The sequence below is a fragment of the Orcinus orca genome, chromosome 6 (genome assembly GCF_937001465.1).
Source record: "Orcinus orca chromosome 6, mOrcOrc1.1, whole genome shotgun sequence".
Lineage (NCBI taxonomy): Eukaryota > Metazoa > Chordata > Mammalia > Artiodactyla > Delphinidae > Orcinus > Orcinus orca.
The window spans coordinates 102,924,226-102,947,491 of NC_064564.1; the positions used below are offsets into that span (position 1 = coordinate 102,924,226).

Genomic DNA, 23,266 nt, shown 5'->3' on the forward strand with positions numbered 1-23,266 from the left:
TTTAACTAAAGCTAAGTTCACTGAAAGCTAAAAGGTAAAGGAATGCAAAATATTTGCCAGGCAAATACTAACCAAAATGTTTCATTAATATTATCATCAGGCAAAGGAAACATTAAGACAAAAAAAAAAATTCTGAGATAAAGAGTTCACCATATAAAGCTAAAAGGAAGGTATATAATGATTTTGAGCTTGGATATACCAAATAACATGACCTGAAAATATATAAATCAAACATGACTCTTACCTAAAAAAAAAGTGATAAACCCATAATATTATGATATTTTGACATACCTTTCTCCATAATTAATAGAACAAGCAAACTAAAATACTGATATAGATGATTTTGAACAACACAAAAAATATGTCATCTGATAAAAATATATAGGACCCTGCTACTGAATTAAGTATAAATATTTTCTTCTAGGATATGTAGAACACTTTTTTTTTTTAATTTACCATGTCCCAGGCCAAAAAATGGATCTCAGCAAATATCAAAGAATCAATATCACATAGAACAGTATTTCTTTCCACAACACAGCACATAAATATATAAACAAATAAACAAGTGGACAAGTAAATAAATGAAGAAGATAAAAATTTTTGGTCAATTAAATGTATGACCAAAAAGCAAAAACCTTACACAAGTTAATAGCAGACAGAATTTATCAATGTATTAAAAGCCACACACTCAAACAGACACCCACATTGTGTCAAAGCTGGATTTTCCTAGAGTAAGATGAGACTTTAAAGTTAGATGGTCTATGAATGTAATTCACAATACCAGCATATGAAATGATGTTTTAAAATAAAATTGTCTTACTAGATGCAGAATTTTAAAACTCTTAATAAAATCAGGTCCCTTCATGATAGGAAACAAAACAAAACTAGTAACACCATTGGTTCTACCTAAACCAGCTTGGCGAGAAATACCAACCAAATTTCTGAGGATTGAAAAGGGGGAAACTTGGGACTTCCCTGGTGGCTCAGTGGTTAAGAATCCGCCTGCCAATGCAGGGGAAAACAGGTTTGATCCTTGGTTCAGGAAGATCCCACATGCCATGGAGCAGCTAAGCCCGTGAGCCACAGCTACTGAGCCTGCATTCTATAGCCCGCGAGCCACAGCTACTGAGCCCAAACGCCACAACTACTGAAACCCGCGCTCCTAGAGCCTGTGCTCCACAGCAAGGGAAGCCAACGCAATGAGAAGCCCGTGCACCGCAAGGGAGAGTAGCCCCCCGCTCGCCGCAACTAGAGAAAGCCCGCAGGCAGCAATGAAGACCCATCGCAACCATAAATAAATAAATAGATAGATAGATAGATAGATAGATAGGTAAATAAATAAAACTATCATTATCCTCATCTGTAAGAGACTACAAAGAAAAATTAATAAGAATCAACAAATTACTGGAATGAATAAAACAGTCTGTGAGAACATATGAATAGAATATCAATTTATAAATTATTTTTTGTCAGCTACAAGACATGAGGATACAAATATAGATGTACATGCACATGGATGCATACATGTGTGTGGATGGATAGATAGATTAAAGCTATCATTTACTGTAGTACTGACATCTATAAAATGCTTAGAGTTAGGAATATACCCCTCATAAAAAATCATCACAATTTTTATGAAGAAAGCCTTAAAACTTTACTGAAATCATAAAAGAAGACCTAAATAAATAAAGAGATAAACTGTGTGTGTAAATGGGGGATACAGTGTCATAAAGAAGTCTTTTATCCTCAAATGCATCTATAAACTCAATGAAATTGGAATTAAAATCCCAACAGGCATTTCAAAAAATGAAACTAAAATTTCACATGAGAGAGCAAAAAGGGTCTTTTGCTAAAACCAAAGTATAGAATGGACTTGTAGCGTAAATCGACTTGTTTAAAACTATGGAAATTAAGACAGACTGCTATTGATAAGATAATAGAAAAAAATAGACTAATGAAACAAGATAACCCAGAAAAAAAAAAACTTATCTAAGTTCTGAATGATATATGGCAAAGGCAGCATCACAATTCAGTAGTGAAAGGGTTAACTTTCACATAAATAACGTCAGACAAATGATTCATCCCTATTTGGGGGGAAAACAATCCTTACCACACATCATTTAAAAAACTATTTGTAGTTGATTGAAGCCATACATGTAAAAATAAAACTTAAAGCTATTGAAAGGAAATAGGGGATACTATCTTAATACCTTGGAGTAAAGAAACGTTTATTCAACAAGCCATGAAAAGGACAAATCAAGAAGGAAATGATTAAAAAATTTTATTCAACAAAACAACCTAAACAGAATGAAAAAAACAAAGCTAGGAGTCACAGACTTAGAAATGGTATTTGCAGAGCTTTTCATTACAAAGGATTAGTATCCAGTAACTATAAATGCATGACATATCAGTAAAGAAAAAGAACACAATTTAAAATAGGCCAAAGTGATGAACAAACAATCAGCATGCTAGAAACATACGTGGTCTGCAAACACATGAAATGATACTCAGGCTTGTTGGTAATCAGGGAAACACAAAGTAAAATAGTAATTAAATACCATTTAATACCCATCAGATTGGCCAAAATTCAAATGTTTGGTGGAATCAAGTGCAGCCAGGGACCTGGAACAATGGGAAATCTGCTGGTAGGTGTGTTCATTGGTACAATGATTTTGGATAATAATTTGGCAATATCTAATAAAGCTGAAGACCTAATTATCTGTAACCTAGCGGTACCACTTTAGATACATTTCCTTCAGAAACTCTTGCTTTATGTGCAAAGGAACATGAATGCAAATGTTTAAGGCAACATTATTGGAAATAACAAAAAAGATTACATAATAATGATACTACTAATAAGAGAGAGATCACCCAGGTGCCTATCAGATGTAGTATGTTATGTTCATACAGTAAAAGACTTATGTCAGTGAAAATAGTGAGCTAGATCCACGTGCAGATCTATTGATCATCTACGTGATCAATATGTATGATCTCAAAAGCAATGCTTGGTAAAAAAAATAAAGCCAGATGCATAATAATAAATATAGTATTAAAACATCTGGGAGGTTCAAAACATGCAAAACAATACGTACGTTCAAGAAGTGTAAAAACATTCATGGGAGAGAGGGAAATGGGATACAGGTAGAGCACACGGGTAGGTTGAAAACAAATATATAAAACAGTATATTTTATTTCTTTTACACCAAAAATAAAAGATATGGAGAAAATATGGCAAAAGGTTATAATTTGACAAAGCTGGGGAGTAAGTGTACAGACATTGGTTATCGTGGTCTTTGTACTCTTCTATGCGATTAATGTATTTTCTATTTAAAACAATTGTAATGGTATGTGTAAAGTCCCTTGGCACATCATCTCAGGCTCAAAAAGTGATCGTTTCCTTCTCTTCCCATTCTTGGCTGGAAGATGGTATACAAAGTGCCCAGGCATTACCCTCTCACCCTTAGTCCAAGGCAGCACTGGAATACTTGGGCTCTTCCTAAGCCAGAGGCATCCTAGGTGCTCCCCCTGCCGTGTCTCCCAGCTCAGTCAATCTGGGTGGTAGATCTTGAACTATACCCATTCTCAGTGCAGAATTTTAACTGCTGAGGCAGCTTCTAGCTTGTAGAAAATCTCATGGCAGAAAGATGCAGCACTACATTCCTCATTAAATTAGAGCTGCTCGTCACTTTCTTCCCAGATTCCCATTTTGTAGATGAAGAAATGGATGCTCAGAAAGAGGAAATGGCTTGCCCATGGTGAGTGAGTCAGTGGTGGTGTTTAAAAGGATGTGTGTCTCTCCTGACTGCTAGAACTTTCCAACTGGTCTCTGTATGGATACTCTACTTGATTCCAAAACTAGGTCTTACTTCTATTCTGCTGTATTTTCCAGTTTATAACAGCTGTGGCTTCCGTCTCCAGATAGCACTGTCTTGGGATGGAATTAGACTTGGCTCAAGTCCCTGCCCTCTGACAAAAGCAGTGTGACTATAGGCAGATAGCTTAACCTTCCTAAGTGTTAGTTTCCTTATCTGAAAACTTTTCATAGTAGTTATTCAAGGGACTGTTGTTTTGATTAAATGATAGTATTCATATGAAGGCATAGTGCTTGGCATATGATAAATAGGAAACAAATGGAAACTACAATTGCTATAATTATTGCAGAAGGTGGAATATCAAAAAAGTATAACACAGTTTAGTTACACAGACTATTTGGAGACATAGAGTGTGATAAATGAATGCTATAATATGGAAACAATAGGAGGCCAATAAGGAGGAATCAAGAGGCTCAGAGAGGGACTTCCCTGGTGGCGCAGTGGTTGAGAGTCCGCCTGCCGATGCAGGGGACATGGGTTCGTGCCCCGGTCCTGGAAGATCTCACATGCCGCGGAGCGGCTGGTCCCGTGAGCCATGGCTGCTGAGCCTTCGCATCCGGAGCCTGTGCTCCGCAACGGGAGAGGCCACAACAGTGAGAGGCCCGCGTACCACAAAAAAAAAAAAAAGAGAGGCTCAGAGAGAGTTTCCTTGAAGAAGCAAAATGGAATATTTCCATTGTGCAATGAGGTTCTCCCTCCCTCTTTCTCCTATTGTACTTTCATAGCTCTCATTTTATCTTCACATTGGTATGGGAGAAGAATCATATATCTTAATTAAAAGATAGAAAAACAGACTGAAAGAAGTAAAGTGACTTGCCTGTAGATTTCAGAGGGGTTTTTAATTGACCTATCATGATATTAATTACACACCATAATTTTAAGAAATAGACGTTTTTGCCAAAAGCTAAGTCATGGGGTACTTAGGCTCCTTAATAACATACCTATTCTTAAGATAATGATTTTATAATATGTAACTGAATTTTCTATAAGGCTGTGCTCCAAATTTGATACACATTACCATCAATACATTTTCTGAGGAGAAATACTGAAAAATCATACCACTTAGGAATGTCAGTATTTTTGTTTCTAATTGCCAGAAATGCAAACCTAAGGCAGATATGTCATTTGAGACATTTGTGAAACAATGATGGTTAAACATTAAAAACATTAAAAAAAAGAAGTCCTACCAAGGCTGCAAAAAAACAACCCTTCAAAATAATCTCATCACGTTTAAATACTGTCATTTAAATTTACTAGCTAAAAACATGAAATTAATGTGAGATGCAGTGTGAAGAATGAATGATGAACTACTAGTGGAGGTTAGCTTTTTAAATAAAGATAAAATGGCCCTCAGAATTCTATGAGAGAAATCAGAAGGGATGAAGCTAATCATGTTTCAGATGAAGTGATAAAATTTTAGTTCCAAACAAAGAGTAAATAGGAAGTTTCAGCTTGGTAGCATGCTCCCATCACTGCACTAAGTGGGGAGATATTGAGCTGGAGAGTAGCTTTGGATCTAAGAATATTCCGATGGTGTTGGAAAGACTGGAAAAGGGAGATGCTAGAGGCAGGAGGGCAAGCCAGAGGCTGCTTCAGCCATCAAGTGTGGGATGTAGGTGGCAGCAGGGGTGCAGAGGGAATGACATGGAAGCTGTTGGGTGGGGGAAATTGACAAGGTTTAGGGTCTGCCTGGATGTGGGAGGCTCAGGAGGGGAAGGAGTTCAAGTGACAGCATAAGACTTTCCAGATGGTTTTCAGAGCAGCTGAAAGGAACAACTTGACATAAATGTCCTACTTTTAGACCAACCATGAAATAGGTCCTAACCTCCAGCAAAGCCTTCAGAAGCCACTACCCTGTCCTTCTGAAAGAACTCTCTTCTACCTTAGGCTCTTGAGAAAAGAGCCCTAGTTTAGCATTAATGGTAACTTTAACTTGGAGAACATGTAGTTTTATCACAAGAATTCTTCAGTGGAAAAGTATAATCTTTTTAATAGCATTTGTATCCTGTTCTTTCTTCCCTAGCTTTTTATGAAGGGAATGACTTGGGCTTCTGTTTTCCTATCTGAAAACTTGGGATAACAGCCCCTGGTTCAAAGAGCCACTCTCCGGCTTCTGTGAGATAATGATGCATGTGCCACGCACACACAGTTTGTAAGGAGGGTTATTAAGGTTTCTCTACCAATCAGATATGTTCTATGTGATGCTGGTGGGTAACAAGGAGGACAGTAGTGGAAGTTACTGGGGGACAGATTTTGCCCCAGGGTAAAGACAAACCTTCTGGGATCCACAAATTGCAGAAGTAGAGAATATCCACCTAGAGAGACAGCAAGCTGCAGGCAATGAGGGTGTTCTACCCAAACGATATGGTAGAAAAGAGACTTTCCATCAAGCTGTGGCCCACGTGATAGATGGCGGCCTCATTCATCTTCATGGGTTTACCAAACCAAGTTTATATTGAGTTATCTGTCACTTCTTCCCTTCTAGGAAAGAGAGCACAGCATAATTCCAGGGAGTGAGAATGTTGATAATTCAGCAGGAATTGTAATGGGTTAACATTTGTTAACTGTCTATCATTGGCTGGGCACATAGGTGCTTTATATATGTTCTTACATTCGATCTGTGGGAAAAGGCTGTGAAACTAGGTTTATGGCTAATTTGAAATAGGCTCCTGCCTATGACTTCTCAGCTGGCAAATGACGAAGCCAGGATGGAAACACATGTTTGCTTGCCTCACAGTGGTGTTTTCCTGAGAAGGAGAGGAAGGGGAGGAGGGAGGGCAAGGTGTGGGGAGGAGGAGAGCATTCACAAATATTAGCAGAGCACCTAAATATTATCATCCGTAAATCATTTGGACACACAGCACAAATGAAAAGCACAATGTAGAGAAGTAATTTTCACACCCTCACGCTTTTCCACAGAAGTGCTCCATCTGCTTCAGACAGTGACCATATGCCCCCAGTGGCCTGGGAGGTAGCCTGAAGAAACATCTTTATTTTATTCCGTAACACGGCCATGACTGTTTAATATAAAATGTACCTCCATATTTTAGAGAAAATTAATGTACAGTAGAATGCATGTCATCTTTATCTTGTACCTTCATGTTTCCCCTGGGAACATCACTCTTCCCCCTGCCACAATATTCCAGCTTTAGAAGCATTATCTGAAAATGTGTACGTTCATTAGTCTAGAGGTGGTTAAAATATCCAGTAAACTTTTTTAAAGGCCCATAATTATATCAACAAATCAGCTTTTCAGAGGTTTACAAGGCACCAGTTATTCATACATTCATACATACAGTATCTCAAGATTTTTATGCATTTCATCCACTTAGTTTTCATTGACAGAGCACTGCTAGAATCCCCAGGGACTTCTGGTCTACCCTCAATATTCCTGTCTGCTCCAGCACTGCTGAAACAAACTCTTCTTTGGGTAATAAGCCCAACATTCTCAGGAAGGCTGTATTCCTCACCAGCCTCCTTCAGTGCTCATAAACTCCAGCTCATCATTGTGTTGAGAGTCAGGAGACGTTGTCTGACTGTTGTCGCTGCACCTGCTATCTTATTGGACTTATCCAGACAGCCCTAGCCCTCAGAGCAGCTGAAACAACAGATGGGCAGGAGAACTTGAGATGTTTTTGACACTGTCCTTTTGTTTATGGAATCCCCCCTCACCCCAACTCTGGAATCTGATAGGAATTCTCTTCATGACCATTTTGTGTTTTTTCCCATGACACATTTTTATTATTAAAAAGTAAATAATTGGTGCAGAGGGAGATGAAAGAGAATAACATTTCCTTTTGAAAATGGTCAAAAAGGAAATGAGGATGGTGATTTGGTCATGTGGATAAATACACCTTTGCCTTGGAAGATAATTGGCAGTAGCCAGATTCCTTTGATGGCAGGGGAATTCAAGCAGGGAGATGAGAGGGGATAAGAAGGGGAGGGAGGTAATCTGGTATAAGGTTGAGTGTGAGGAAGGTAGAACAGGCATTGCTCTAGGAGGTCTTGAAAGCAAAGGAGAGACGCAATCTAGGCAAATTGGAAAGCTAGCAAGAACCAATGCCTGGAATTGCGGTTCCAGGACAAGATGCCCCTTTGTAAGGAGCGAGATTGTTAAAACAAACCTGAACTAGGGATTAGGGAGGCAGACTGCAGGATATAATTTAATGTCGTATGGTTGTAAGCATTTTGCTTGATCTCTCTGTGCCTCAGATCCATCATCTGTAAAATAAACATGAAACGACTAGTACACATGTAGTATTGTTTTGGTTCTCAAATGAGAAAACACATGGAAAGTGCTTGGCCCCGGTCCTGACATGCAATTAATAGACGCTGCTATTATTATTAATTTAGTCAAGAGTGAGAGGCACAGGGAGGAGCAGGTGGAAGGGAGATGGAGAATCACTGGATGTGAAACGTAAGGAAAGGGCTTGCTTGCTTGTAATGGGGTTTCTGCTCAGATCGTAAAAAGAGGGCAATAGATCAGACAGCGCCCACAGAATCTCGCACGGTGCTTTCCCACCTCTGTGCCTTTGCTTCTCCCATTTATTTTTTCCTGGATGGCGTTCTCCCAAACACCTTCATTATGGGGCACATACCATACAATTCTTATCCACCAGGGTTATTGTAAGGGTTAAAGATAAAAAGTACCTAGTAATATTCATGGTACTGTGTCATTTTAGTGACATTTAGATGCTACATTTTAGTGTAGTCCATCATGTATGGGAGAGTGCCTTAATCACAGTAGACATTAAAAATTATTGGATAACTAACTTATATGTGGAATCTAAAATATGACATAAATGAACATATCTATGAAACAGGAACAGACTCACAGACATAGAGAACAGCTTTGTGGTTGCCGAGGGGGGTGGGGGAGGGAAGGGTTAAGAGTTTGGGATTAGCAGATGCAAACTAGTATACATAGGTTGGATAAGCAACAATGTCCTACTGTATAGCACAGGGAACTCTATTCAATCTCCTGTGATAAACCATAATGGAAAAGAATATGAAAAAGAATATATGTATGTATAACTGAGTCACTTTGCTGTCCAGCAGAAATTAACACAACATTGTAAATCAACTCTACCTCAGTAAAATTAAAAAAAAACAAATAAAATTATTGGATAATTAAATGTGCGTGTGATATCAAAAACAAGCAAGACTGGTAGACGTGTACTCGAGGGGATCCATTTTGTTTGTCCCCAGCCTCGCATCTGTATAGTTAATAGTCTTCTTTATGTTTTCCAGGGATCTACATCTTGGCAGTGTGTACCAGTACTGGGTCATCACTATCTCAGGAAACGAAGAAAGTGAGCCATCACCTGCTGCCACTTACATCCACGGAAGTGGGTACTGCGGTGACGGCATCATCCAGAAGTAAGTAGGCCTAACTAACGAGAGGAGTGGGAGCGATGTTAAGTAGGCCAAGACATGGTCAGGGTGCCAAATAGAAGAGCTTCCGGGATACTCTTCAGGGTTGAGCTGTGAGTTACGAGGGATCCTCAGAAGTCTGCCAATTTGTCTGCAAGCAGCTCGCTGGCCTCAGAGAAAAGCAATGATTCTTTTTTGAACAAACACGTTTCTCAAGCCTGTAATACAATATAAGATTTCCATAGAGCTACCATTATGCACTTACTACCAGTATGCCCTTGTTCTATGTGTCCTACAGGATTCTATTAGTTTTTTCCACCCCAGGCCACATTCACTAAACAGGACACAGCGCACCTAGGTTCAAACACTTTTACATTCTTTGCTAGTTACCATTTACATTTCTTAAAACTGCATGTTTATTTATGATTTCTGTTGTATTGTGTTATATCAACAATTTACAAACTGGGTCAGAGCCTTATGAAAACAGCAACATATTTCAACTCTCTATAATGTTGAAACCGTGATGGTAAACAGTACTCCAGAGTGAATATTGAACGTGATTATAAGTTCAGGGAGGCAAGTGTAAAGATTCCACACGAGCAGCCAAAAAAGGAAAAGTGTGATCAGAAGATATAAAGCTGTGTGTCTAAAAAATGGATTTTATTGGATCATCAGTCCATCCATCCCCTGTCCACAGGGCAAGACGTTATGCAACTGAGAAATAGTTGCAAAAAGCCATCAAGACTTCTGCATTGTTGGGAAAAAAAAGTAAATCTTTGAGGCTTTTTTCCTCCAGAATAAGCACAGAAGTATTTTCGGTCACTAAATTGAATGGTTTTCTTCCTAGAGATGAAAAAGAGACCAAGAATCATGCACAATTAGGTTCCTTATTGCTAAAATTGTGTTCTTTATTGTGAATATAGTTACTAGTCACACTATATTGCTAAGGGACTTTTAAAACTATTGGCAGATTTAATGATAAATGTTACGTATGGAGATGACACAACAAGCTATTGGCAAAATTCCTCCATTAAATGGCACTGTTGGGTGTCGCATAATATCTGTGCAACATGGAATTGCAGTGACTATTTCTGTAGGGGGAGGGGCACTCTAAAGAGAATTTGATTCACAGTTGGATGAAACCACTGATGTACAGAACATGAATCGGCTCGTAGGTATAGTTCATATATGAAAGAGAAGGGCTCGATGACTATTTCTTTTAGTTTATCATTGACACTAGTGCTTGCGGTCAAGAGCAATTTAATTTGGTACTGATGACTTTGTGGTGTGTCACATACACTGGAAACCTGCTATGGAATGAAAGGACCAGACAGGAACACAGCAAGGATGACACAGTGACGCAAGGAAAGAGTTTGTACAAGAATACCCATCTGCACAGACATCTGTTATTGGCCAGCAGTTTGCTTTCTGGTCATGACTCAGCATTGAAGGGAGAAGTAGATGTCGAGAATATGATCAGATGCGGGCCGGTGAGTTACAACTGCCCACCTTACTGTGCACAAAGATGACAGCCCGTGTAAGATTCCGCACCCCCATACACACTGAAGTATGCCAGCTGTTACGAGAGAGGCACTAAGTCAAGTTTCTGAAAGAACGAATGACTTTTTTTTAATGTTGACGTTGATAAAGGCCAGTAATGATTATTTGCACAATTTCAAGTGGCTTGCTGAAGTGATGTATCTCAGAGATATATATTCATGTCTTCAATGTCCTGCGTGTATAATTTCAAAGCTGAATTATCTCAATTTCCATACGGAGGAGATAATATAAGGATTTTTAAGGGTTGAATTGTGATGCAAACCACCTGATGGCCAAGAATTTGACTCCTCAAGCATAGAAGATAAAACTCCTCGCTTGTCAGAGAATGAAATTGATGGCGTGCTGTCATGTGTAAGATCCTCCTCCAAATGCAACAACCAAACATGAAGATATGGTTTCTGGGGCTTAATGTAACAAAAGTGGGCAAAGGGAAGATAGTCACTGTTTTCTCCCACATTAAGACATCGACTTCTAGCTTTTTTTTTTTTTGTGGTACGCGGGCCTCTCACTGCTGTGGCCTCTCCCGTTGAGGAGCACAGGCTCTGGATGCGCAGGCTCAGCGGCCGTGGCTCACGGGCCCAGCCGCTCCGCAGCACGTGGGATCCTCCCGGACCGGGGCACGAAGCCGTGTCCCCTGCATCGGCAGGCGGACTCTCAACAACTGTGCCACCAGGGAAGCCCTGACTTCTAGCTTTTGATGCAGCTGTTGTCTGATGGAACCCTGAGCACCTGAGCAAGACAGTCTCCAGGGAAGGTGCCCTATCATCTGTGGGTACAAGACTGAGCTACGTATCCAGAATATCCAGGAAACAGTCACGGTCATTGCTGGCAACCCATAATTGTGATTTGGGATTTTCTAATTTAGCACGAGGAATAAAAAAAGAAACTCACTAGATGTAGGAACTGATCTATGGTTCAGTCTATCCATTTTGGAATCAGATATAAGTGCACTGGTAAAACACTGCAAACAATATCATTCTTCTCGCTGATCTAAAACTAGTAGTAGTAGTAGTAGTAGTAATTTAAATAGTTTTCTTAACAAAGATTTTTAGTATTTTTTTACCTAGAATTACTATCCTGCATAGACATCAAATACATGTTGAATTACCTGCAGGTACCAAATCGTTGTTGACATACTTGGTAGAAAACTGAATGCAGCTTATGGATGATTCCCTAAGCAAAAACAAAACAAAACAAAATAAACTTTGAAGGAAAGAAAGGATGCCGTCTTCACTAATTGGATTTTTCATGGGATGATACATGCTAATTTACTGTACATATGCAAAGGAATTTACAACACTCAGGGCCCTGATGAATGAAAGCACTGGATGAGTCTTATAATGATAATTATAAATATTTATTGAGACTCTACTAGGCAGGAGGCACTGTGCGACATTATGATCTCCTTGGGTCCTTCCAACAACCCCGTGAGATAGGTCTTACCATACTTTACGAAAGAGACAACTTGCACACAAAGACTAAAATTGTTTTCTGAAGCTTACACACCCAGTAAGGAGCAAAACCAAGATGTGAGGCCAGGGCCCAGGTTCACATCTGGATTTACCATTGCCTTGCTGTGACTGACAGCCCTGCAAAACTGACGAGTCAAGGAGTAACCACGTGCTATCGGCTCTGTCCCAGACACTGTGCCAGGAGTCAGGGTGCTAGGATGACAAAGCCTCTGTCACGTCCTTTGGCATCTTAAAGCCTAGGATAGAGTGCTCTCAAGTAACAGGCAAAGGCAGTCAGTTTGACAAGTGCTCTGATAGATGGAGCCCCTTGTCTTTGGACTCAGAGAAGATGGCCACCCACTCCAGCCTGGGAGGTCAAAGAAGGTTTCTCAGAACCTGTCTGTCTAATGATAGATCTGTCATGCCTAGAAGATATTTGTGGCGACCCTAATGTTTTGCTTAAACCAATAGAACATATTGTTTGGGTGGTGAGGGAATGGGTTAGAAGTGTTCTTTGTGGCTTAGGGAAACCAGCCCAGGTTAAAAAAAAAAAAAAAAAAAAAATCTCTCCCCAGATAACCCACGAAATAGCTAAGAAGCACAAGGCCACCACCAATTTCCAGTGCAAGATTTGCTGGCAGAGACTGGAATATGGGCCCAGCTTGGAATATATCAGCAGAATTCTTTTCTCATGGGTTTGCAGACAGGAGAGAAATTGGGTGGCTCTTCAGAGATCAATGCAATGTCCTAGTCATCGTAAGGATTGATTACAAGGCACCATCCTGCTACTCTGACACCTCCTAAAAGCAACAAACATTTCCCAGTGTAATTGCCCGGGTGAAAGGCAAAGTCTGAGGCTTCTTCCATGCTGGGACAGGTCCCAGCTGGTCTCTGGGGATGAAGGGGCAACTGCCACACACTCTGCGGAGACCTCCCAGGACAGGTGGGTGGGCATGGGAACTGTGACTCTCTGAGCATCTACTGTATGTCGCACGCCGGGCCAGCCGCATTAAGTTACATTCCATTTTTGCACCAACACTAAGGAGTAGGTGTAATGATCTCCATTTTAGCCCATGAGAAGACTGAGATTCAACGCCCCGAACAGCACTGTCCAATGGATTTTTCTGCAATACTGGAAATAGGTTCTGTGCTGTCCAATATATTTGCCACTCCTACATCCAGCTATGGAGGACTTGAAATGTGGTTACTGTGACTAAGGAATGGAAAGTTTAATTATTTTTTATTTTAATTGATGTAAATTGTCAAAGATAGAAATATCAGAGAGAGAGAGAGAGGTGAAGGGACTTGTCTGAGATCACACAGTTTGGAACATGGGGCTCTAAACCCAAGTTTCTGTTACTAAAAGGATGGGAGGGACTTCCCTGGTGGCTCAGTGGTTAAGAGTCCGCCTGCCAATGCAGGGAACACGGGTTCGAGCCCTGGTCCGGGAAGATCCCGCGTGCCGCAGAGCAACTAAGCCCGTGTGCCACAACTACTGAGCCTGCGCTCTAGAGCCCGCGAGCCACATCTACTGAAGCCCACGCGCCTAGAGCCCGTGCTCCGCAACAAGAGAAGCCACCGCTCGCCGCAACTAGAGAAAGCCCACATGCAGCAACAAAGACCCAACGCAGACAAAATGCAGATAAATAAATAAATAAATGGATGGGAGTTTTCCAGAAAGTGGTAACCCATCCAAACTTTCAGTTGTTACTCCTCCTTCCCTTTCCCTAGGTCCAATTCAGAGAGCATTGCTCATTTTCTGCCCATCCTAACCACTGCAGAATCATCCTTAGGTGATGGAAATAATTCCTCAAAATAAAACGAGAGGACATTTTTATTTCTTAACAGCATAGGACACAGGCCTTAGAGTTCTTGACACTATGAAATGACACACCCAATGGAGAAGGCAGTGTTTTCTGATCTAAGGAAGATCAAACCTGAACACATGGATGGAGAAAATCTTTACCTTTAAGTGCACTGGGGGTATGGGGATAGGGCTAAGGCAAGGCATCGTGAAGAACAGCAGTTATACCTTAGAGACTCCAAAATTCTCTTCAAATTCTCAATTTTAAAGTGGAAGTGATGGGTCTTTCCTGGTGGCGCAGTGGTTAAGAATCCACCTGCCAATGCAGAGGACTCGGATTTGAGCTCCGGTCCAGGAAGATCCCACATGCCGCGGAGCAGCTAAGCCCATGCACCACAACTACCGAGCCCGTGTGCCATAACTACTGAAGCCCGCGCGCCTAGAGCCCATGCTCTGCAACAAGAGAAGCCACCACAATGAGAAGCCCACGCACCACAACGGAGAGCAGCCCCTGCTCAGTGCAACTAGAGGAAGCCCACATGCAGCAAAAAAGACCCAACACAGCCAAAAATAAATAAATAAAAATTTTAAAATAAGTAAATTTAAAAAATAAAATGGAAGTGAGATTTCCCAGACACGCTGGAGCAAAGTCTGTGCATCCATTTGTTCATTCATCCTCCTGTTACTCCCACCTGACTTGCTAACTTAACTAAGGAGATCTCAGCAAATGGGTTTGAAGCAGGAATTCTACTTTGTCATCAGAAACACAGTAAGGCGAACATAATAGAATCTCACAAATTCACCTTGTACGCATCTCATTTGGAAGAAACAGAAAACTCAGACAGGGAAAGGAACTTGCCCGAGGCCTCACCAGAAAGTTGCTGGCCCCGGAGAGGGACTTTTCCATGTCCAGCTGTGGGTCTGAAGCTGATCTGACACATTTCCCCCTCTATATCCATTCTGCAGAAGCCAAGGTGAAGAATGTGATGACATGAATAAGATCAATGGGGATGGCTGCTCCCTTTTCTGCCGACAGGAAGTTTCCTTCAATTGCATCGGTAAGTCCTTGTCCTTTCTCTGGGCCTGGCTGGAGAAGTGGACAGTGCAGAATGGCTAGTCAGTTACAGTAACAGCAATAGTTATAACTAAATGATAATTCACTCCTTTATATTACACATATTTATTGAGTACCTCCTAGGGGGCCAGGCACTGTTGTAGGTACTAGTGAATACAGCAATGGAAACAAACAAATGGCAGGTATCCCTGCCCTCATGGAGCTTATGATCTCATAGATGATGGTGATGATGGGCAACCCTTTGGATCAAGCTTTACCTTACATACCTTATTCCTTTTCTTCATGCCAACTTCCAGGTTAATTATTAGCATAGATTTTTAAGGCTTTTATTCTTACTTTAGAGATGAGAAAAATCAAAAGCCAGAGAGATTTTAAAATATGTCCAGAGTCACACAGGTTAGGATTGAAGACAGAACCAGGACTCGAACCTGATTTTGTCCGATTCTCACACACAAGCTCAGTTCATTTTGCTATACAGTCTCTAGCCAGGATCTAGTCTCTCTGACTTGAGGAAAGAGAAATAACAGACCAGCAGACCAGCAGACCAGCCTGTGTTTAGAAAGCAAATGTCCTTTTCCCACCTTTATGGAGTCAGATGGGAAATTTGTTTTCCTCTGCCTTCCCCAGGAGTCTGGCTGATCTTGTTGTTTTAGCCCCACTTGGGAGGCCCTGGTCAGCCCGGGGCTGGTAAACAGATGGGGGCTGGGGGGCAGGGATGGAATTTTGAGCTGGCCCAGATGAGATCATGCTTCCTTTAAGATGCAAATCGATACCTGAAGATCAAAGGTCCCCTGGCTAATCCCCTGGGCTGGAGGTGAAAACTAATCACAATTCATTTGCAAGTACAAAAGAGAGAGGTGTTCCATCTAAGGAAGGGATGAAAACGTCAGTGGGAAGATTTCTCACTGAAAGGCAATTTTCTAGGAGGACTAAAGGGGAGGAAATGTCATCGGTTTGCAGCACATTGCAGGCGAGCTTTTAGACCTTTCTTCCCCTGGTATATTGTGAGCTCTGTGAGGTTTTTACCATGTATCATTTACCTTGTATTCCATTCTCAGACACATTTATTGAGCACCTACTATCTCCTTGGCACCACGTGTGGGCTGAGCAACACAATAGAGGTGGCCCGAAACTGTTCGTGGATGGAAAGAAAGGAAGATATGGAGGGAGGAAGAGCAGGACAGTTTCCGGTCAGGGCCTTGGGTTTTTAAAGGGCAGAAGATTTTTTTTTCTCTCTTCTCTGTTGATCTGAGTATGATTCATAATAAAACCTTGATATGAGCCTAGTGGTAGGGTGGAAAGAGCCTTGGACTAAATTTAAGAAAACCAGGATCTCTGGTCCCAGCTGTGCTGAGAACTTGCTGCTTGAAGCTGGCCAAGTCACTTCCCTAGACTGGACCTCAGTCTACCTCCCATAAATTGAAGGGATTGGGTTAGGTGGTCTCTAAGAGCCTTATCTGCACTTCTGTTGTATGGTTTCCAAAGTGTGTGACGATTTCTCATAATCGTGAGTTCTGCTTGAACCACCTTTGCCATCATCCTCATGGCGCCCAACATCACTGTCAGATCTTGCTGGAGAGTGTCCACCTATTTTACTGCCACTAAGATGGCATGTGACTTCAGCGCTTATGGGAAGAAGGTACGATGTGGTTAAGTTAGGATATGGTACTGTCCATGGAACAGATCTGCCAATTACAATCCTTGGGCCAGAACTGGCCTACTGCCTATATTTGTAAATAAAGTTTTCTAGAACACAGCACACCCATCTCTTATTATCTATGGCTGCTTTTTTGCTACGACCCTAGAATTGAGTGGTTGCAACAGAGACCCTGTGGGCCAAAGAGCCTTAAATATTTACTGTCTGGCCCTTTACAGACAACATTTGTTGGTCCACGGATTTGGGGGTCATTGATACTATTGGTTGCTGGAGTCTAGTGCAAAGAGGAGGTGAAAGTTATGACATGGTTCACCATTTCTTAGAAAAATAACTGAATTTTATACATACAGTGGTAAGGCTTAGGAGACTGTGAGTCCAGTCCTATCTTGCTTTAGCTCTTTGGGTATTCCTTCCCCACCTACACTTTGGCCAAAATGACTGGAATAGATCATGATTTTCAAGCTGTGTTAACTGAAAGGCTTAAGAGGAGAGGAGTGAAGATGAGGGAGTTACCAAGAGGATGAGACTTGGAGCCTCATAGATCCACTTTATGTACTGTTATTCTGTAGTACATCCTAGGTGTTCTGCTGATGATGATGATATGTACTGAACACCTATTGTATGCCGAGCACATGTATAACTCTCATTCTCCTAACGACCCTTGTAGTGCCTGCTTTTCAAAAGAGGAGGCTGAGGCATGGGGAAGTGAACTAAGGATATGCAGTGAAGTGGTAGAGCTGGGACTTCCACCCAGAGAGTCTGACTCCAGAGCTAACTGTGCTGAGCTTCCTGCAAGATATTTTTTACAGGACAGCTCTTGGTCTTGTAGGGCTTTGGCGGTGAGCAAGGAACATACTACTGTGGAGCAATTCGTGTAATGAATGAATGGAATGGAATACAGAACTGTTGGTGGTGTGGATGGTGTCCAGGGAAGGCTGTCTGTTCCCCCTGTGTATTGAGTTTGGTTGTGTTAGAGGAAGGACCTCAGCTATGCACCCCCCAGCTCACCATTTAGAATTCCATTATAGAGACACAGAGATTCCGGACATTCCAGGAAGAAAGGAGTCTGTCCAGAGATCCCATTGCCTAGGAACTATATTCCAAGGACGAACTCCATGGCTTTGAGTCTAGAAAGGCATCTTCCTCAAAGAAGAAGAGTTGAAAAATAGACAGTGAATCTGTGGCTCCCAGAAGATCCAGGTTTAGTGAGTCAGAGAAATGAGACTGGAGTGTGGGAGGCTTGGCTGGGGTGCATGTTGTTCTCATCACTGCATGTGTCAAGATGGTGATCAAGATGGTAGCCAAGAGAACAGGCTTGAATGAGACTGACTTGGGTTGATATATGGCTTAGACATGGGACCTTCGCTCAGCTTCAGTGTTCTCATCCAGAAAATGGTAACAGTCCTGGGACTTAATTGTGGAAGATATTTACCAACATTTGTGGACACTTATTATCTGAATCCCTTTCCTAGATTTAGGAAAGAACTCTCCTTGTTGTAATACTAGTGAGGCAGAGCCCCACGACAGAAGTTGGTCATGCAAACATCTCGTCCTCCCAGTCTCCCTTGTAGCTGAATGTGGGCATGTGATCTACGCTTTCCCCCTGACCCCCAATCATACACACCAACCCAAGACTGAATCAGAAGACATAGGGACCCTGCAGACATCATTTTGATGAAGATGGCGGGAGTGGCCACCACCCATGTGTTTCCAAAGTACCAATGACAGCATCTAGTATTAGTGCTGAAATGACTTCGTGTGGCCACAGCTCTGAGATGTCTTCGCCAGAGCAGTCCTGGGGGCTAATCCTGAGCTTGGAATCAGGCTTCAAAACACTGCAACCATCCTAGGGAGACTTCCATAAGTATCCAGTATGCTGTGAATAGATTTTGCTTGTTTGCTTGTTTTGCTTAAGTTAGGCAAAGTTGGTTTCTGTTGATCGTCACTTAGAACCCCTACTGAAGATCGTTGTCATAAGATGCTATGAGGTTTAGCCCCATTCCTAGCAAGTTGCACACTGACCATTACCTCCGTGTGTGTTGAGGTTGGGGGGGGTGAGTGTCAGCCACAACCACCGTGTATGGATACCCACCAGGTGGCATGCCTTATGTCATGCACCTTTGTTTAATGTGAGCCTATGTGAGGTCTCTTATGTCCAGATGAGGGATCTGAGACCTACTAGGATGCCTGAATTGCCCAAGGTCACACGGTTCCTAGAGCTGTGATCCCATCTCCAGACGGAGAGCCTCAGCATTTTCTGCTCTGCAGCTCTGCCTCCCCGGCTGCCTCCCCAGCTGAATGATTCCCTTCCATCCTTCCTTCCATGTTTTCTTCGTCCCTTCCTTTGCTGCTTTTTTATTTTTTTGTCACCGACCATTTAGTCGAGCGAATGTTTTCCCTGGCTTTGGTAACACCAGTGTGAGGGTGGGTGACAGATTTATGGTGGCATTCTCATTCACTTCGCAGGAGCCCACACATCCGGAAGTATTCCCAAGGTGCCAATGTGTTATTATGCAACACCCTGGGACTTCCCTTTCCCACTTTCCCACCCCCAGAGCCCTCATCCCCAACACATAATAAGTTGCTTGTTAAAAGGAACACCACCCACAAGACCTCTTAGGCAATGAGGCTACGTCCCCGGCAATGTGGAACTTATCTTGTCCTTTTCCCCCCTTTTTAAAATATAACATACACCAGGCCTGAAGTTTCAGTTAAAAAATGTGGTATCAGTGAAATGATAACTCCCCACACCCCATCCCAACAGGCTCTGGCTGGAGGCATTGTTTGCAGTGTTGGGAATTCTGTTTCTAAAGCACTGAGTCATAAACTACAGACAGGCTGCTGATAAAAGCTGAAGGAGGGAAGGTAATGGTCAAATTAGTCAGACAAAATGTGAAGCATCCCGAAAAGGGGTTATACTCAGTAATATATCTTGAGCGGGTGCTGGAAATGCGCTACCTTCGGAGATGGCGTTTAATCCATTACAGGAGGTGCGATTGTGGGGGACTTCTCATGCTGTGTTGATTTAGCACCCTGTGTCTTTCAGGAGAGCTGGGTCCAGGTCTTAGCTCAGACTTGAGAGGCTGGGTTGCAGCTTTGCATCTCACCTCGGAGCCTCAGTTTCTCCCTTTGTGAAATGAGAGTGATCGTGCTGAGGGCCCTAAGACTTCTGTCCCTGTCTGACAGCGAGGAATCCTCCATCTGTCAGACATCCATTTAAGGGCTTTGGGGTTTCAAATCCTGCTTGATGCTGATATATAGTTAAGAAAACAAAGCAAACGGACCCCCACGTTGTCTTTCCCAGACACACACACATACTCCCTGCCTGTCTCTTTTTCCAGCTCCCTCCCCTCTCCCCTCCTCTCCCCCATTCCCTGCCATTAGCATTACTTTGTCTCTGGTCCGAGGCAGCATCTCCAGCCCTGTCCTAGAGCCAGGGCCAATAACTCAATTATGTGTGAGCAGATAAGGAGGAGGAGGGATCAATCCACTTCCCCACAAGTCACTGGGAGGGGCGGGGGTCACCGAGCCTTGTGGCCCCTCTGTCAGGCCGCCCTGGCCTGCTCTGAGCCAAGGCGAGAAAGGAAAACAAGAAGATGAATCGCCATGTCTTCTTGGTGGATGTTCTGATGAGACTTTAGAACAACAGTGACTGAAAAGGAAAACAGCATCTGGTAGGGGGAGGGGGAGTGGAAACGGAGGAAGAATAGGCTCTGCTGGGAGTTGCGTTTATTATTATTTTTCTTTCTAACAACATGAAATCATAATAGATGATCCACCTCTCACCTTAAAAAAAGAAATTGAAATTGAAAAAGAATGAAATAAAACTTCTCCTGGCTGCACGTAGTCCTTCAGACCTCCCTCTGTGGAAAAAATATAGTGACTTCCGCCAAAATACCTTCTTGAAATAAAGCTGCTTTTAACATGAAGACAGGTCTTTAAAAGAAGAAAAGAGAAATGTTAGTAGTAATCATGGGAGTGGTGATGAAGGCGATGATGGTGGTGATCTGTCGGCTAGCATGGGTGACATGCTTAGTACTGGCATAATGACACATTCCGTAATGATTAAGAGCATGGATTTGGGGTGAGAAGCCAGGCCCAAACCCATTTTATCTGTGCCTCAGTTTTCTCATCAGTAAAATGGGTTAGTAATAGTTCCTGCTTCTCACAGTTGTTGTGAAGGTGAAATGAGGCTCTGTAGGTAAAGCATTTTAAAACAGTGGCAACGGGCTTCCCTGGTGGCGCAGTGGTTGAGAGTCCGCCTGCCGATGCAGGGGACACGGGTTCATGCCCCGGTCCGGAAAGATCTCACATGCCGCGGAGCGGCTGGACCCATGAGCCACGGCCGCTGAGCCTGTGCGTCCGGAGCCTGTGCTCCGCAAGGGGAGAGGCCACAACAGTGAGAGGCCCGCATACTGCAAAAAAACAAAACAAAAAAAACCAGTGACACCTAGTAGGTGTTATATATGTGTTTGCTAATGCTGTGATTATTATTGTTATTAATATCATTAATTTGAAAGCTATATCAATCTTCCCAGGAACCCTATGAGATAAATGATGTTATTATCCCAGGAGTGTAGAGGAACGAAAATGAGGTTCAGAGAGGTTAAATAATTTGCCTAAGGTCACACAGCTAGAAAAAGCAGAGATGGGATTCACAGTACCTAGGCAAAGTCTGCGCACTTAACCGTGAAGTTATTTCACTTATCAGGCACCCAACTGTACCAACTTCTTTGCTTAGAACCCTTTTTTCAAATGATTCCATTTACCCTTCCAGCAACTCCATTTGGTCAGAATAAGAATGCCTGTTTTGCTGATGAGGAAACTGGGACACTGAGGTGAATTGCCCTAACTCATACAGGCAAGAGGCTCAGAGAAGGAGACCTTACATCCCCTCTGTCTGCTTCTAAAGACCGTGTCCAGTACCCAGATGAACCCTCCCCAAAGCAGTAGATAGCCTCTTTTTCACTATTTCTGCTTTGTTGCCATTGACACAGCAGGAGACAAAAGTGAATGTATATATCCTTCCTGTGCCTTTTCATGAGTCATGAAGACGACAATTTTCAGTTATTATCCCCCTATGAACATTCCGCGGCCCAAAGCCCATGCCCTTGACATAGTGCCCTTCCGTGTTTTGGGTTGTATTTTTGTTTTTCAGAGCTCACCCTCCATTGAATATGGCCACACTGTTTTTTAGCCTAGGAGGAGTTTGACACTTTGTCCCGTTGTCATGGCAATGTGTTGGCGACAGAGGAGCCTGAGTTCAAAGGTCTATTGGCCACTCACTGAGTCTCAGTCTTCTCTTCTGGGAAACAGGCATAATCACAACGCAGTTATGTTTAGAGAAAGATGGAAATAGCTCCTATAGAGTGTCTAGCACAATACCTGGCAGTTAGTAGACATTTCTGCTATCTTCCCCTTCCTCACTTCCCATCTCAGTTGGGGATGCAGAGGCCTTCTGTCCATCTCCGGGGAAAATGGTCCTGAGCTACATCTTGCCATCATGAGAAGTGGCTGAGGCCCCTTGATCTCAGTCTCCCCAGCTGTAACGTGATGGGGGTGAGCTAGATGAGCTCCCCCAGGCCCTTCCAGCCCCGACTTCCAGAATTTAAATCCCAGATCGTTATTGTTTTTAAACTGTGCATTTTAAAAGAAATGAGGGCTTGGGGAGGAGAAAGGAATTCCTTTACCCCGGAGGGTCAGAGGGGGTCACCGAGGGGACAAAGACGCAGGGAAGGGAGGTGATGGGGCGGAAGGCTGCTGTGCAGGGTGGGCCCAAAGATCTGCAGTCCTCAACCGGGAGGTCTGATGGACGCATTCAAACACCCTTGAGTCAGCACCAGTTAGGATCAAGCCTGCCATCCAGCCTCAGACCACGGCTTACCACCTCCTTTAGAAGCCCGGGAGGCCTACCCCACAGAGAGGCCATTCAGGAATGAAAAGAAACAGGATGGCCTCAGATGCCAGAAGGGAGGAATCCTCGCCCTTCGTCTGGGTTGGCCTCCTGACTCCCAGGGAGGGGTCAGGCTCAGGAGGGCCCAGAGCTTTCCTGAATTCAAGGAATCAAGACCAAACTTTGATGTGCGCATTTGAAATGCAGCCTCCAAGGCAGGTGAATCTGGGTAGCCAAGAACCAGGGCTTCTTTGTGGCATTTAAAGTGACCAGAAATCCACCTGCCCATTCAGGTGCCTTGATGTGCATCTGCATCTGTGCAGTCATGACCCAGGTAGCCCAGGAGAGGGGAGAGGCCTGGGGGGCAGGGGCCTTTCCTAGATCCTGACTCTCTGCTCTTTCTTGGGGACCGTGGTGGGTTGGAAGAGACATTCAATATTCATGAGCTGTGATCTCCACTTGAAGGGAGTACCCTGGGGGAAATTGAAATATTAAGCAAGTGAGGGATGTAGGCCTAATTGTATCCTCCTTTTCTTTTTTGGACAGAGAAGTAATGTGCTTAAAATAAAATGATGGATGGG

General features: G+C 42.8%; 1 protein-coding gene and 1 long non-coding RNA gene across 2 annotated transcripts in view; one reads left to right on the forward strand and one right to left on the reverse strand.

Annotated features, from left to right (window-relative positions):
- PAPPA (pappalysin 1) overlaps positions 1-23,266 on the forward strand; it is a 252,937-nt gene that overhangs the window by 103,827 nt on the left and 125,844 nt on the right. The window contains exons 8-9 of the mRNA XM_033427347.2: positions 9,123-9,251; positions 15,027-15,118. Of these exons, the coding sequence (XP_033283238.2) occupies positions 9,123-9,251; positions 15,027-15,118 (221 nt within the window). The remainder of the gene's footprint in view (positions 1-9,122; positions 9,252-15,026; positions 15,119-23,266) is intronic.
- Positions 1-23,266, reverse strand: part of LOC125964678 (uncharacterized) — a 138,726-nt gene that overhangs the window by 2,433 nt on the left and 113,027 nt on the right. The gene's annotated exons all lie outside the window — the stretch shown is intronic.